At 41.6% G+C, this 17,248-nt stretch overlaps 1 protein-coding gene across 17 annotated transcripts in view; it reads left to right on the top strand.

Annotated features, from left to right (window-relative positions):
• Positions 1-17,248, top strand: part of DOCK7 (dedicator of cytokinesis 7) — a 107,348-nt gene that overhangs the window by 88,612 nt on the left and 1,488 nt on the right. For 5 of the 17 annotated variants that reach the window (XM_083742815.1, XM_083742800.1, XM_083742801.1 and 2 more), the window contains 10 exons: positions 733-833; positions 924-1,116; positions 1,720-1,863; positions 3,029-3,160; positions 4,922-4,936; positions 12,799-12,933; positions 14,141-14,230; positions 14,790-15,026; positions 15,579-15,722; positions 16,631-16,737. In XM_083742815.1, coding sequence (XP_083598941.1) covers positions 733-833; positions 924-1,116; positions 1,720-1,863; positions 3,029-3,160; positions 4,922-4,936; positions 12,799-12,933; positions 14,141-14,230; positions 14,790-15,026; positions 15,579-15,722; positions 16,631-16,737 — 1,298 coding nt within the window. The other 12 variants (XM_083742809.1, XM_083742802.1, XM_083742813.1 and 9 more) reach the window with 5 other exon arrangements.

Here is a 17,248-nt window from a genome sequence, read left to right as displayed (position 1 = left end):
AGTATGGGTTATTTTATTTTCTTAAGACCCACAATTTTCAGCTTACTTGCTTTTAGACTCAATAGGATGTTGATCCATATTGGAATTTCTGATGATGCAAAACCTGAATGTGAACATGGAGTGATACATGAAAATGTAATCAGATTTTTTTTGGGGGGAAGGGCTTCAGGTCCCATAATCCTTGACCAATGGATGTGCTGACTGGGGCTGATGGGAGTTGAAGTCCAGCAACATCAGTGGGGCATCAGATTGGATATCCCTAGTATGGTTTTTTTGTGTGGTGAGGGTTTCTTTTGTATTTGTGTTGTGCTCTGCATCACTCTGAAATCCAATCTGATGGAAGTTGGTCTAAAAATGTCTCACATAAAATAAAATAACAATAGATAATTGTGTTAAGGTTCTAAACCAGACAGATTAAATGGTGAAATGAACAACAACAAAAAATGAAGTCTGACTTGACATTTCTAAGAAACTGCTCATCCACTCAAATAATTCAGTCCAACTTTGCTGGATGGATGGATGGATGAATGAATGAATGAACATAGAATTAACAAATATTGACTGGTGATGAATGCAAAATTAGAAATACTGGAGGGGAACATGATGTCTCCCTGGCAGGATTCGTTTTTAAAAATAAACAATGGCAAGTGATTTTTGCAATTGAATTCCTGTCAGACAAATTCCTTGTTTTGCACAGAATATTTGTTTCAGATACTTTCCCTCCCATTTCAGGTCCAAGATCTTGTGTTCAACCTCCATATGATCCTGTCTGATACAGTTAAGATGAAGGAGCACCAAGAAGACCCAGAGATGCTGGTGGACTTGATGTACAGGTACAGTTTTACTGGATCTTCTGCTGTCTTAAGAAAATTTGAGTAAGTAAACGTACACTAATGTGACTCTCCTGGGTTTTTGAAAACTAGAATTGCCAAGGGATACCAGAATTCCCCAGACCTACGACTCACCTGGCTACAGAACATGGCTGGGAAACACTCAGAGAGAAGCAATCACGCAGAATCTGCACAATGTTTGGTCCACTCTGCAGGACTCGTTGCTGAATACTTGAGCATGCTTGAGGATCGGAAATATCTCCCCGTAGGATGCGTTACATTTCAGGTAATGCTCTTTGTTTACAAAACTGCACAGCTGGGCTTCTTGCCTTTCCACAAAGCAATGATGTAAGCCCCCCAGAAAACATAGCGTTGTTTATATTAAAAGAACATTTTCCAAAAATTCATGTGATAGAATTGCATCGCTCCACTTTGGCTGCTGGTACAATACATTGGAGGCACATTAGCTAAAAGCTCTTTCTGTTATTAATTTCGACCATGCACAAAGGAATTTGCCATACTTATTTACTTGCCCAATAATTCCTAAAGTAGTTTGGTTTCATGTTTCTTCTCAAAGAGGATAGGTCTTTGGTACAGTGGCTTTCCCCCCGAAAAAGAACACCTTGTGGGTAAACCTATATTTCAAATTAACATTCTGCAGAGCAAAAACAAAAAACTAAAGTTTAATTACATGTTACTATGTTCCATTAGAGTAGGACTTCGGCAGAATGGAAGCTACTTTGGTTTCAGACTTTGCAGCAGAGCATTGCCTGAACCTGGTGATGAATGAATTTTAAATAGTTGTTTTTTTGAATGAATTTTAAATAGTTGTTTTTTCAGTTTCTCTGGAACTGTAACTGCTGAAAGTAAACGTTATATATATCCTCAGAACATCTCCTCGAACGTCCTGGAAGAATCTGCAGTTTCTGATGATGTTGTATCGCCAGATGAAGAAGGAATATGCTCTGGAAAGTATTTTACTGAAGCAGGTCTGGTTGGATTGCTGGAGCAAGCTGCAGCCTCTTTCTCCATGGTAGAAGAGTTTAATACATGTATTTAGTACAGTATTCCCTTATGGTTGCATAGTATATACGATCAGTGCCCTGCATTGAGGTGGGGAACCACAGACCTGAGGGCCAAATGCAGGACTCTGGATTATCCCCAGGCCACGCCCTTTCTCATGTCATGGCCCCTCCCCCTGGACCCCACCTCTCACCCGCTCTGCTCAGCATCCTTCTCAAGTGTTCTTAAGCTTCGATAAAGCCTCTTGTGTGTTTGAATGGAGATAGAGAGAGGGAGGGATGTGGACATAGAAACCTCTGGTTTGAATACAGCCTAGCATACACAGGTGAGAATCACATCAGTTGTTTCGCCCACTTTTACCTCTGGCCACACTCACAGCTGGAAGGGGGAATTTCCAGGTGTTAATGCAGGCCAGAAAATAGTTCCCCACCCCTGTTCTGCATGTAAATAAACACTGGGTGCAACTCAAATGCACAATGCAAAGTATAGAAGCTTCAGTATTTGCATTTCAGCTGCTTAGCTGCACTGAATTCAGTCATTTAAGTGGCAGCAGCACTGACTAAAGTTGCTTGTGAACCAGCCCACATACTTTGTGCCGTTGGTATCATGGCTAAGCTGGTTCTCCAACATGCTGTGCTAAATCAGGATCCAACTGGAATGTGCATTCAGAAGTTGCTATGAAACCTTGTTCAGCACTGCATTTCCTCAAAATTCTGTGTCATCAAGGTTGGCCTTGACTGTGTAGTGTTAGGAAGCTTCTGTCTGTGGATTGGAACACAGTTTTATATAATCTTTAAAAAGGCTCTCATTCCATGGGCTAAAGCAAACATGCTGGCATCCCACACAGCTGCTACATAGGCTGTTAGCTGCTTCCTTCATACATGGACCAGCACGCGAGCTGTGAGTCTTTTATCAGTGTTCATCAAGTTTAAATTGGCCTTTGATGCATGGAGTCTTGCAAACTTTTGGGAAAATGTACATTTGCACAGGTCTAACACACGACTGATACTTATACCATGCATTACTTGTTCCATCTCAGTAACCAAATAATCCAAAGCAAGTGTTGTAGTTTCATTATCGTAATATAAGCATTTTAATAACATGTATTCAGGCTGCTGCATGTCTGGTTTTTTGATGGATCGATAGAACCGCCTGACATTGACACTGTTTTGTAGGCTGGCATGTACGAAGCAGTCAACGAGGTTTACAAAATCCTCATTCCAATTCATGAAGCTAACAGAGATGCCAAGAAGCTTGCCACAATTCACGGTAAACTCCAGGAAGCATTCACCAAAATAGTTCATCAGGTAATGACTTGGGCTCTTGCTTGCAGCGCGGAGATCCTTAAAAGTATTTGTGTCATTCCCCTTCAAGTTACATTGAAACCTCAATGGCCGTTATTTTCCAGGTCATCAAAGAATTCAAAATATGGAGACCTTGTGGACAATATTGCAAAGTGTAAAAAATCAGCAAAACTAGGCAAACAGATCAGTCAGATCAGTCCTAATTTTTCCAAAGCCTTTCACCTAAGTCAGGTTACTATAATGTAGTGTATTGCAAATTCATTCCCTGCTTGTGTTTTCCAGGCTAGAGACTGACTTCACAACATGTGAAAGTGTAGTTAAGGTGTTTTCATACTGCAATCCTGTTTACTCCCATTAGTTACTTAGCTGTAAGTAAGCAGGTATAATATTGCAGCCCAAAGCTATACATAGCTGGACAGCCTGGGGATTTAATTTTACTCTTTTGCATTTTGAGCTACCTTTTTGGCAGGTATCTCTTTTTTGGTGCTGCAACATCTCTCTGCTTGGGCAAACTGTGACCTGCATTGTAGAGGCTGCGTAGTAACGAATGACTCTACTTTTGGGTGTGGAGAAGTGGGCTGGAAGTGTCACTGACAGATGGCTCCATGGGCCAAGAGAGGAGCCCAGTGGAGGCATTAAAGCTCCCATGTTCATCAGCAAGGGAAGAAGAAGTGAGGCTGTTGCAAGCAGCCCTCTCCCATCTCACACACTCCAGTCTGTGCCCTGCCATGTTGTCGGCATCTACAGCACGAATGTTGGGGTGGGATGGAGTTCTCGCATGTATAGTTATAGAGACGAAGGACCCCTCTCTGCAGACATTCATGCAGCACACGTGGATACCAAGAGAAGAGCATGTGACTCAATGCAGTCCTGCTTCTTCCATGTTGATGAATGCAACAGCTAAATTTTCTATGGTATGTGGGGGCCAAAACAAGGGCAAGTTGGCACCACAGCAGCTGGGATCAGATCAGACTCTAAGCAAAACTTAAGGCACATTCCCAGGCAGTTCAGGCTAACGGCAGCTGAATTTAACCATGGTTAATTAACATGAAAGCTAATGTTAAGCATGCCCCCTTAAGCATTTGAAACCAGGATTTGAAGCAGAACAGTGGGTGCCTGGGCACAAAATTGCAGCCAGCTGTTGTCCATATACTGATAAATGAGGGCATTTGCATCTGTGCAGGGCCTCCAGAGGCTCTGCTAGATTGAGGCTATTATTTTCCATTTTGGTTACATTTTTACTTCCTGAATTTAGCAGGGAGATACTGTTTGGACAGCTGGTTGTGCCATATGATTATTTTTAACTGGAGCTCAAGCACAAATGAAGAATGGTTTGCATTTTGCTTTACGGATATAAACAACAATGTCACAAATTGAGTACTGCCATTCATTACTTGGGAACTGCAATTGTATTCCACAGCATGCCGTTCAGCGCGCAAAAACTGAATTCCTCCAGCAGGACTAACCTGGGTTTCAGTAGCTGAACTTCAGGCTGGAATGGTGAATGCAATGTAATAATTTCCGATTGCCAGAGGATTTGCATTTACATTCGATTTCCAGCGCCCGATAATGGAGCTTCTTCATACTTAATATTCTGGGCTATGAAACGAAAGGCTAACTTAAATGTGTGGCAGCTAAGCCATTTCAAGTGCATAGCACCTTATTGTTGATGGTTGTGTTTTGGCCTTTGAAAAGGAGCTGGTCTTGTTCCTGTGACATACCTTTTTGTTTTTTGTTTTTTTTGTTTTACTTTTTATTACACAGAGTACTGGCTGGGAGGTAGGTAATGTTTTAGTTAGTAAAGAACACTAATAGATTGGTCTGATGATGACTCCTGCCCATGCTTTGCCCACATGTGCTAGCTGTGGGTATTTCTGTTGCTGTCTGCTATTGACCTGAATTAATTAACCAAAGAAATATCAGTAAAACTGTTGTGGTCATTTTAGACAATTTAGGTAGTGCATGAATGCATTTGTATTATGACACTAATGAGGTTCTTTGGTGAATGAGCCACTTTTTACCATCACTAGTTTGTTGTTTTTGTATTCCATTTCTCATCAATATTGACACAGAATACCATTTCTTCCTACCATATTTTCACCCCCCAACACAGGGGTCGATTTAAGTTCTAATGCTCAAAGACCTTGAATGCAAAAAACTGTTTCCCATTAGAAAGACGTTCACTCATATCCTAATGTATAACTGTAGTATTAATACTCTTCTGCTACATTAAGCTCTGAGCATGAGTGAAATGAACTTGAGTTTAGTCCTAGCTCTCAAATCTCTTAAGAATTAGGTCATGGGCTTCAACTGGGTGCCAAGATAGAGTCCTTTGTTTTGATTCTGAGATGTACAAAATTCAAATTCCTCTGCAGCAGTTCAGTGACCTAATACAGCTGATTCTCATGTATGTCTGGACCCAAACCATGAAAATAATCCTTGAAGATCTTATGGGAGATACAATCCATCAACCTTGCCCTGGCTTGTATAAGAATGCCAGTTTCATCATCCCATGGACTGCGGGAGGGTTTACAGAGAATTATATGAAATAGGGACTCTGCCTCAGCTTTTGTTTTGCTGAAAAGATTTCCTAAGCTTCATGAAGCAAGCTTAGAGGTTGTACAGTTCCCTTGCTTCCTGGACATTGCCCTACCTCCCGAAATCTTAGAATTCTGCCTTTGAGATTTGTGGTTAGTGCCCAGACTTTGACAAAAAGCAGAAAGACCCCTTTTGTGTTATTTGATTAGCTGTTTGGAAGTTACTGATATGGTTCTAATATGGCCCGTCATACTGAGCAAATTTCCAGCCCAACTGCCTTTTAGATGATCATGCCCCTTAAAGACTTGCACATTTATTTTTCAGACATCTCAAGATTCTTGGTTATTTTTGCTGCAACGGCCTAAGATGGCTATCTGTCGGGAAATAGTTATAATGGAAAATACTGCAACAAATATCCAAGACTATAAATAGATAAGTTTGAACGCGGACACCTTCATTTTTTGTCGCAGGACAGGCACATTCTTGAGAGTGGCATGGTTTACACATAACACTAAGACATGGTTTAATAAATCATGGTTTAATTTTCTCGCCTGAACCCTGCCCAGCAGCTTAATCATGGTTTATTAACCACAAGCAAATTATGCTAATAAGCCATGGTGTGCTTTTTGTTTAGAAACCCCGGCTTATGTTAACCATGGCATAAAGCTCAGTGTGAACTCATCCAAAATCAGATTCCCGTTGAAATAATTGGTGGTACAGGGCACTTAAGTATGTAAGCCCTTCTGATTTCAGTGGGACTCGAGTACCTCTAATTTCCTTACAGTTGTGTCTAAAATGTACCAATCAAACCTCCATCCTCATTTAAAAACAATAGAAGTGTCTCCAAATACATATCTTTTATATACACCAACGCAGACCAATTTTGTAAGGAATTTTAAGAATTTGGTACGTAGCTGAAATATGTGTGTTTTGCATTCTCTTGTTGTTGTTAGTAAATATGTGAATAGTTTTTGGATTCCACCTCCCCAAAAGCTGTACAAGTTCTGATTTCTGCTTCTGATTTTCTCTGACTATGTTGCTCTATCAGATAAGAGTCCGGCTCTCTTGTTTAGAGCTTTGGTTCAGAAGAGCAATTACAGACAAGTCAAAGCATCATCAAGGCATGTAATATCAAGAGTGCTAATTCCATGACCCGCCATCTGCAAAGAGGCTTGGGGACCCAAAATCAGTTTTGGAGCTGGTGTGCTTTTTTGTACCACCTGGGAGCTGGCCCAAGCACGTGCAGCCTTTTACAATGGCCACTTTAACCGAAAGGCAAAGTTCATGTCACACAGACTCTCCATTTAGCTCAAGCGCTTGCTTGAAGTGGCACCCATACAGTTTGGTTGCTTCCGTCAACTGCACCATGATTCACCTCCCCCCGAAGGGTTTCCCTGGTGGTGTTAAAATTGGCACAAAACCACAGCAAAAGGCAGTTTGTGGCTGTTCCATTAATGGGACGACAGCCTGTGAGCATCTTTTCTGATCAATGTGTGTGATGCTAAATCGACCCCTGAAGTATATCCTGTCATCAGTTACAATTTTAACATTATTCAGTAATGTTCTATTGCATGGTAAAACACACCCATGGTTTATGTTCTTGTCCACTGCTTTGCACTTGAACTTTCCTCTTGCTGGACATTTTCCTTCTGTGTGGCCTTTTAATACCCATTGCATGTTATTTACCCAGTTCCAGTTTTTAAAATACTTTTTTTGTTTTGTTTATTTGCTGCCAAATGCTGCTTATTTGTTTTGGATTTTCCCTAATCAAAATACTTTCTGTTTTCTCCTCTATTGCCCTGGTTGCTGATCCTCCTCCCCACTTTTACTATTGTCTGTTGTGGTAAGTTCCTACTAAGTTGTTGGTGATTTTTTTTTTTAAACTCCCATGGCATCCCCCAATAATTTCATTTTACCAATGACTTATGCCAGCTCAGGGGTTTATGAAACGCCACATAAATCAATCCCAATTAGGTTTGTACGGAAAAAACTTCCCAGCTAACTCCTAAAGTTAAATGTTCGTGGAGGAGTGGTTTTTCCTCATGGAAAGGGGGTTGAACTTAAGTAGGCCTTTTGGCTTCTTCAACTCTGATGTTACAAATTCAAATGCCAGGTTAGCCATTTCACTTCAATGAAAGTGTGGCATTATTGACTCTGATCAGACGGCCTTGGGCATATTTGCACTTCCCTGTGGATAACAGCAGGGCCAAATTCGGCAACAATTTTTGTTGTTTTTGGCTAAGTAAATCCAGTTGGCAAAGGTTTTGGTTCATGTGCAGAAGGAGCCTCTTAAAACTTTGTACCCAACAGATATTTACCATGCATAACAACATATTATGAACCCTTCATAAGTCATGACGGCTGTTATACCTGCTCTGCCAGTTCTGTAATGACTCTACAGTGTTCACCTTCATTCTCTTTGCCTACCAAGGAGCTATTATTTTTTCCTCAAAATAATAGATTTAAATGCTTTATAATAACTTCCTTTCTCATAACTGCATTTTAGCACCTCTCAGAAACAAAGACCATGGAGTTTTAATTTGTTTTGTTTGCTTGAAAGCAAGGGTTTTGATTTCTGTGAAAACCTTTGGGCAAAATTATAGAGCCTTCATGTATTCAGAACACACTTGGAACAATAACATGATGACATATGATGTTATTGATGTCCCCATCTTTTGCCTGTTGTTTATGGAACTTCGTGCTTTGGTTCTTGTGTTGCACACATTCCAGCATGCTCTGGGTTGACATTTCCCCAAAATCTTCCTAGGCATTGATCCATCAACACCCCCCCCCATTCCCCTCCCCACAAATTAATGGAAGCTAAATGGAAAGAACCTTCGTTATAAACACCACCTCCTAATTTGTCTTAGGTGACCATTGTTAAAGCTTAGAATGATGCTTGTTTATTTGAAACTCCAGTCATAATAGTACTTTTGATTCATTACATACGTTTCCTTAAGTGTCTCATGATGTTGCCAAGATTATTAATGGAAGTTAGAGCAATTAGCAGACAATGCTGCCCAAGCCAAACAGCTTACCTTTCCTACTACAAAAATCAAGGAGAACCCTAAAGTTTGTGGCGTATGTGGAGGGGGAGCCTCCAGGAGAGCAAGTTGGGTTCTCTAAAAGCCTAGAGAGAGTTGCAGAGATTTAGAAGGTGCCTGCTCATGTGTGGACAAGCACTGTCAGCCATAAAATTACCTGTTGTCCTTCAGTCCTTTTTATCAAGTTCATTGTCGCTTTTATGGAACATTGCATACGTTACACTTTCCTGCAAGGTTCTTATGATGCACATAATTCATAAGTGAATTATGCACGTGTTGTCTATTTTGCCACATGTGTGTGTTCATAAGCAGCTGTGATTCCCACTGCATGTGCCAAGCTAAGTATGGGTGTTTTCTGCCAATGGCGGTCAGTGTGCATGCCTTTCCCCTGCAAATGGAAGCAATATCACTGTCCGAGAAACATCATGTACACAGTGGCCCTGAGTGACTTCTAATGCTTTGGATTGTCATTGGGAATAACAGTAAGTGGATTTATGTGGATGAAAGCCATAAGGTACAAGTGTTCAGAGAGAGAGAAGAGTGTTCCACAGTTGTAGGATACACATATAATTATGAATATAAGCTTAAATGCAACCCAGGCGCTTAACTTAGAAATGACATCAGAGTGGCTGAAATGTATTTGAGGGTCTTTCTCAATTTTCATGGAACACTTGATACCGTCCACTGGTACAGAGGATATGCTGAGGAATGTCAATTCTGGTAGCTTACTTGAGTCAACCTTGTTTTTATATAGGCCAGTTGGGATTAACACAGACTGAAGTTGTCTGTGCTACTATTCCAAGACGGGGGAAATTAATCTGTAGTCTTCCCAACACTGACTTCCTGCCCATTCTGCAACTTCTACTTTTTCCTTAGGGTCGTGTAAGTAGTCTGTTAGCTGTTTCCACCTCCCTTGGGCAGTTCATGGGCCTACTCCAGTTTCTGTCCTGGGTATTGACCAATCTAGTTAACTATCAGAATCTTTGTTTATGGCCACAGCAGATTACCTGTCATTGAAGAGCAATGTCACATGAGAGGTTGGTGTTATTGCAAAAGTAGGCAGGTGTTCGCAAGACTGCTCTTCAGTAGTCCAGGCTAGGCAGTCAGAGAATGGTAAGGGGTGGTGACTTCTCATCTTCTCAGGACCTTTTCTATAAGGTCCAGTAGCATTTTACTCTGTCATCCTATTCTGCTGGATGTATGGGGCAACATCATGAAAATGGAGTGTCCTGATGGCATTATTTATTTCTCTCTCTAATCAACCTGGGTCCTAAAATTCTGGTTTGGCAGTGTCTGTCCAGGATATAGGGAGGGATGTGGAGAAGGTGTTTGAAGCTGAATCCAGAAAAGACTGAGTTGATTGGTAGGCCCTATGATCTCGGAGGGTCAGAAATATCTTCTATTAATCATTTTGGTTTCCTAAAGCCAGTAAGGTGTAGTGGTTAGAGTGTCAGACTAGGACCTGGAAGACCAGGTTTAAATCCCCGCTTAGCCATGAAGCTCACTGGGTGACTCTGGGCCATTCTCTGCCTTTTAGCCTGGAGCTCCTTGGAGGGAAAAGTGGCATATAAATGCAATACATAAAGTCTGCAGACTTTTGCTGGACTGGTGGACCCAAAGAGTACGGTAGTACCTTGGTTCTTGAACTTAATCTGTTCCGGGAGCCTGTTTGACTCCTGAAACCAATCGAAAACCAAGGTGCAGGTTCCAGTTGGCTGCAGGAGCTTCCTGCACTCAAGCAGAAGCCACGCCGGATGTTCGGCTTCCGAAAAACATTCACAAACTGGAACACTTCCGGGTTTGCGGCGTTCGGAGGCCAATTTGTTTGGCAACTAAACCGTTCAGGAACCAAGCTTCCACTGTGCTTGATAACTCCATTTAGAGAAGGTGCACTTTTTTCTCAGGTTACAAACTAACAACCACAAGAAATGTCTTTGTGCTCTCCAAGTTTGACTGTAGTAATAATGCACACTGCCTGAGGATTCATCGTCACCTGGGAATGATGAAGATCAGGATTACTACCACTTGAAAGAAATGGGCTGCTCTTGCTCCCAGACCTACACCAACATTTTGATATTTCAGTAACAATTAGAGATGCAGATTATGACTTGCGAGGCCCTAAAGAGTTTTATCCTTGTATGTTCTTAGAGCTTTCGTTTCTCTTTTGTGTGCCCATCCTGACCGTTAACATAGGTGGACAATTTCTTCTTGCATGGTCTCCCTGGATGACGTTTCCCCCAGGCACCAGAGTATTATCCCAAATCGCTGTCCATCCTTTCTGTTGAAGCTAGAATTGGAAGCTAGTGAGGGAGGCTTTGTTTATCTATTTTAATCCTCTTCTTTTTTCCTGTTAAGCGTCTTTTGAAACGTGTTACTGGCCCAGAGACACCAAGGATAGGGTGGGATGCAAAGTTCAACAGCTAGTGCATCACATTGCTCCTTTTTTTATATAATTCTGAGTGCTGCAGCATAACTGTGCCATGAGAGTAAAGGTGAACATTTGGAGTACTTTTCTCAGCTTATATTTGTGACTATGTGCATGCAGTGTGAATTCTTTCAGTTGTGACTTGGTGGAAAGAAACTGCAGATTTGGTGGCTTCCATTTCAAACAATTTGCTGCTCTCTTATCTTTCAGTTTACATTTTTGCCTTCCACATAAGTGTGCACCACCTCCCAGTTTTATTGCTACAAGTGTTGGGTGTGTTAAGACGGCTCAGTTTACCACTGAGCCAAATGGAAGCAGCTGCTTGGAATCGTAATATAGGAGCATCTGTATATGCCAGAATAATGCAGTTTAGCACTATGGTTCACCCCAGAAATTATGTGCTCAAAACAACTTGTCTGTTTTGAATTGCTGCGAAGTCACTTCCCCTACTATAGAGGGGGTGTGAATAGGTGGAGAGTTGACAGACGACTCTGCATCTCAAAGACTCCCAAAACAAAAGTGGGAGAGGAACCTGGGAGGCTTTCCTAGCAGAAAGGATGGATTGGCATTCGAAAATTTGTGAATTGTCAGAGTGATCCATACAATTGCATGGAGATGCGATACCAGGTCTCCTTTCCAGTGTTTGTTCTGCAAATTGTACCACTGGAAAAACAAGAGATCCCAGTGGCACTAACATTTTACGGCAGCATGCGCAATATGTTCTCATGGACTGTGGCTACAGGAAAGTTTAGTGGTTGCCGCCTGATCCTGCTTTCATCTCTATTAGAGAACAGAATACAACATACGGCAGTCTAGTTTCCATAGCACTAATCACACTGATGCCGTCACATATAGAAGAAACCACAAGAGGGCATGATGTGGTGACAATATAATGCTATACCGCTATGCAGTCTCTCACAGCTCACACACCAAATGCGGGGGAAAGTTATTCCAACCAAGGCACCATCTCCGCCCCTTAAACCCATTTTATTCCCATTTTCTTAAATGATGAGCTGCAAAGAACAAATTAGATAACACCAATTATTCCCCACATTTATTATTTCAGCATTCTGCTCTGATGATGACATAGTCCATGCCATATTTTAGGCCACAGTCCCAGAGAACGGAAGCATGCAAGTAAACTGTGAAGTCCAGCAAGAATCCCTAATGATTCCTGAGTGATCCAGACCCGCAAGGTGTTGGAAATTTGGCTTGGTCCAAACTCAGAGTGACACCAACCTAACCAGTGGTAAATCTGTGCTGCTCCACCAGTATCAAGAAAGCAAATAGCCATGACAGTGTTCCTTTCTGTAAGGTTGCTTTCTTGACTATTGCCAGCATTGCTTTCTAAACCTGTTAGGCTGGCTAAAGTGGTCCCGTTCTTATGCCGAGCTACTGATTTTTATCCCATTGCATGATTGAGGCTAGCTTTCCCATAAATCTCGTGAGTGTATGGTTTAAATTTTAGTGTGCCCCTCCTTTTTTTTTGCTGTAACTGGTTTACAGTTCTCTTTAGTCCTACTTGTTGGTTTGTTTGTTCCTGCATGGCATTGTGTTCAAAGGGAGTGTTAAAAGCAATGGAAAGATGTGAAGGGGCTTTTGTATTGAAATGCTATTCGTCTTTCTGCACCTAGGATGGTAAGCGGATGTTTGGTACATACTTCCGTGTTGGTTTTTATGGGACTAAATTTGGAGACCTCGATGAACAAGAGTTCGTTTACAAGGAACCAGCCATAACAAAATTGGCTGAAATTTCTCATCGGTTAGAGGTGAGGTGGTCTCAGCAAGTCTAAAATACAATCCTGTAGTTCCATGGGCTTTCAGGAAGCTCCCAGTATGTTTCCAAATGCAATTCAAAGTGATGGTGCTGACCTTTAAAGCCCTCGGCCCTGTATACCTGAAGGAGCATCTCCACCCCCGTTGTTCAACCCAGACCCTGAAGTCCAGCTCAGAGGGCCTTCTGGCGGTTCCCTCATTGTGAGAATTGAGGTTACAGGGAACCAGGCAGAGGGCCTTCTTGGTAGTGACCTTCCCGTCAGATGTCAAATAAGTAAATAATTACACAACTTCATGAAGGCAGCCCTTTATCAGGAAGCTTTTTATGTTTGGTGTCTCATTGTGTTGGAGAACTGCCCAGAGTGGCTCAGTGCATGGGTGAAAGGGACCCTTCAGGCCAAGTAATTTCCAATCGTACACAAAGAGCAATCAAAGATAGGAGCCCTGTTTACTTTACTTTTTAAACCTCCACAAGGTAAACGTAGGCTCAGCTTTATCTTGTACCAAGATTAGCCCAGTTCTGAGCCATGGGGTTGCATTCAGACAACCATACCTTGGCTTAATAAGCTGAGATGTGAATGAGCCTCATGCACCCACAGACGGCTGCTTCACCTTTTGCTTCGTGCAAGTCAGGAAGTTTCAGTTAGCTATAGTTTCCCCTTACATTCCAACTGGGAACTGATGGTTTCGAGCTTCCAAACAAGTCAGAATACAAATCATTGGTTTAACATTGGCTTAGGACCATGACATGTTTAGGAAACATATAGTTTCCCAGCTTGAACTGAGAGTTATATATATAGTTTATTAACTGCAGTTAATTAAGACTAAATCATTACACTCATGAATGAAAGAACAAAACAGCTGCAGTCGGGGAACAAAGCTCATTCATATCTTGGCGCAGTGTGTGCTTTGGTGTGTAATGTGTGGTCTTTTAAACTTGTTTTGCTGCACACACTGTCCAGCATGTATGATAAAATGATGGGATTTTTCCACATTGACAAAATACTTTGAGGCAGGCTTCCCCCCATACGTTATTATTTTTCCTGTCCCCCCAAAAAAAAATTGTTCCCCAAAGTTATGCAGGCATAGCCCACACCACAGCCACAGTTTTCATGTGATTCTGCTAACATTGTGTGCCAACCCTTCCTTTAAAACTTTGCTCCAGATTGTACTTTATAATATCTTGTTGATAATTTTCAGGGTTTTTACGGAGAAAGGTTTGGTGAAGATGTTGTCGAAGTAATTAAGGACTCTAACCCTGTCGACAAATGTAAATTAGATGCCAACAAGGTAAGAAGCTAAAAATAAGTATCAAGTTGGACATTCCTGTATTTGGTGTGAGAAGTGCCCTTGTTCCTGGCTTGTGCATGGCTACACACTATGGTTCCAGAAAATAAATTGAGTGGATAAGATGATGCTGCACCAGGGCCATTTATCTCAAGATCTCCCTGACCTTATCCACACACCTCTCTAAATCTAGATACAGGTATCAGGTAGCAGTTTTTAGACAATTCTGGTTTAGAATATAATTGATGTATTGTATCACTTCATACTATATTTTCACCAGGGAGACTGGGGCAAGAGTTGTCTGCTTTCACCGACTTTTGTATCTTTGCAACTGGCTCTGAGAGATAAGTTCACAGTGTGGAGGACAAAATGGTGGCAAGCTTGTGCTTTCCACTGGTGTGGGCCTCGTTCTGCCTCTTGGTTAATGCCCCTTGCTGCTCACTCACAAACAAAAATTCTGCAGCAGGAGCAGCGTCATGAGTGAATGAGGGCCATGTGCGGTTGCTAATTGGCTGGTGACTATTCTGCAGTGTATTCCTACTAGTCTGTTTTTCTGCCCCAGGCCTATATACAGATAACTTATGTGGAGCCTTACTTTGACACATACGAAATGAAGGACCGGATAACCTATTTTGACAAAAACTACAACTTGCGGCGATTCATGTACTGTACGCCCTTCACGTTGGATGGCAGAGCTCATGGTGAGCTGCATGAACAGTTCAAGAGGAAGACCATCCTCACGACATCACATGCATTCCCTTACATTAAAACCCGGATTAATGTCATTCACAAGGAGGAGGTGAGCCCTGAACAGTGATGGTAACTGTAAATTTAAGAGGGAGAAATGCCAGAAATAGAGGGGGAATGATTAACATAAAAAATAATGCGCTCAGCAAAGTTTCAGCTTGCTGATTATTGATTGGCATGTTTTAGATGCATTTACAAAGCTGCTTTTACTGCAAAAGCCTGAGAGGAGGAGCTTTTATTTCAGGTGTCAGGTTTTGATACTGATGATTACTATTGCTGGAAAACTGCTCTAATTTTTTCAGTAGTACTTTGCATCCAGCAACTGCGAAAAGGAAAAATCAACACACTCGTATAGCTCAGTTGGTTAGTGTGTGGTGCTGATAACACAAAGGTTGCAGGTTTGATCCCTGCATGATATGGGACAGTTGCACATTCCTGCATTGCAGGAGGTTGGACTAGATGATCCTTAGTGTCCCTTCCAACTCTACAATTCTATGATTCTCCCTTTCCTTATTTATGAGTCTAAATTAAATTTTCTTGTAATCACAGTGAAAAGAGAAGCCCCTGATGTTCTTCTTAAATTTTCCTGTGTTCGTTTCCTTAGATCATTTTGACACCAATTGAAGTTGCCATTGAGGATATGCAAAAGAAAACCCAAGAGTTGGCTTTTGCAACACATCAAGATCCAGCAGATCCCAAAATGCTCCAGATGGTGCTTCAAGGTTCAGTAGGCACAACGGTAAATCAGGTAAGGATACAGAACTTGTAGGCCCTGTCAGTGTCTTGATCAGAAAGGTCCATGAGTACAACCATCAAGACTTGCTTATTTTAAAAAACATTGTCAAAAATGGGTTCTGACTATATATTGCATATAAACAGTAATAATAGTGTGTGTGTATATATATATAACTTGTTTTGTATTGAAGAACTAAGAGGACAGTATTATTGAAGTAATGGCTAACAGAGTATGTGCAAATGCAAGTAATTTGAGTGTGTAGAAGCACATTTGCCGAGTTTTACTCTCTGAAGCAAAGTGGTTCTGTGAGTTAACAGCAGAAGCAAGAGGTGGACACTTTTGATTGAATGGAACATGTGATTGAATGGAACATGTGATCTCCCCTTCCCAGCACAGAATATCTCTAAAAAACGATTCACCTTTTTTTTAAAGGCAGACATTTCACTGAAAAGCAGTACATAATACATGTTTGCTCCGAAGAAAGCCCTATTGTGTTCAATGGGACTTATTCCTAGGTAAACATGTATATGTGATACCTAAAAACTAGAGGTCAGTGCCCACCAACAAGTAGGGGTAGGTGTCAGACCGAATCAGTATTTGAATCTTTGCTAAGTGCAGCTGTATTGTGTGGAGGGAGCCACACATATTTCATATGAGAGAGTGTGGTGGGTCCTATTTTGAGATCTGTATGCATCCTTAGAGTAGTTATAGGCAACATTTGAAAGCAATCCTTGCGCAGCTCTGCCTTCTCCTTGACAGTTGCATAAATGTCTATGTAGATAGGAAGAGAAGGGAGGTTGTGGAGTGTGGTCCTAGTGGGGAGACAGCCTAAAGAAATTCTGTAGAGTCTTCCATGTATGTGAAATGATTCCAGTAGCCAGCCCTGCAGAAGTATCTCACTACCTGCCTCTTCTTTAAAGGGACCACTAGAGGTTGCACAGGTTTTCTTATCAGAGATACCCAACGATCCTAAGCTCTTCCGTCACCATAATAAACTACGGCTTTGTTTCAAAGACTTCACAAAAAGGTATTGTGTTTCAATGAACATCTTTTTCCCCATTTTAATTGTCCTAAAAAAGATCATGATAGATATGTTGATCAATTGTCTTGTGGTGGGTCTGATTACTTACTTTAGTCCCTTCTCACCTTGCAACCCTGATGTACATCGGAAGTCGAACGGAATCCGTTCCGGAAGTCCGTTCGACTTCGGAAACCAAGGTGTGGCTTTCGATCGGCTGCAGGAAGCTCCTGCAGCCAATCAGAAGCTGCGTCGGATGTTTAGGTTCCAAAAGAATGTTCGCAAACCGGAAACGCTCACTTCCGGGTTTGCGACGTTCAAGAGCCGAAACGTTCCGAGTCGCAAGGCGTTCAACGTCTGAGATACTGTATATTGCTTCTTAATTCATTTCTGCGTAATTTAGAAAATTCCCTGAAACTTTATCCTACATTCCTCAAAAAAGCACTACTAAGGCGTACAACAGATTTGGCATTATTAGGTGGCACTGATGTTCTTCCAGCACGTTGGCCTTGATCCATGA

This window comes from Podarcis gaigeae (genome assembly GCF_964106915.1).
Source record: "Podarcis gaigeae genome assembly, chromosome: 6".
Taxonomy (NCBI): domain Eukaryota; kingdom Metazoa; phylum Chordata; class Lepidosauria; order Squamata; family Lacertidae; genus Podarcis; species Podarcis gaigeae.
Note: the sequence above shows the minus strand (reverse complement) of the source record. Positions and strands in the feature narration are given on the sequence as shown.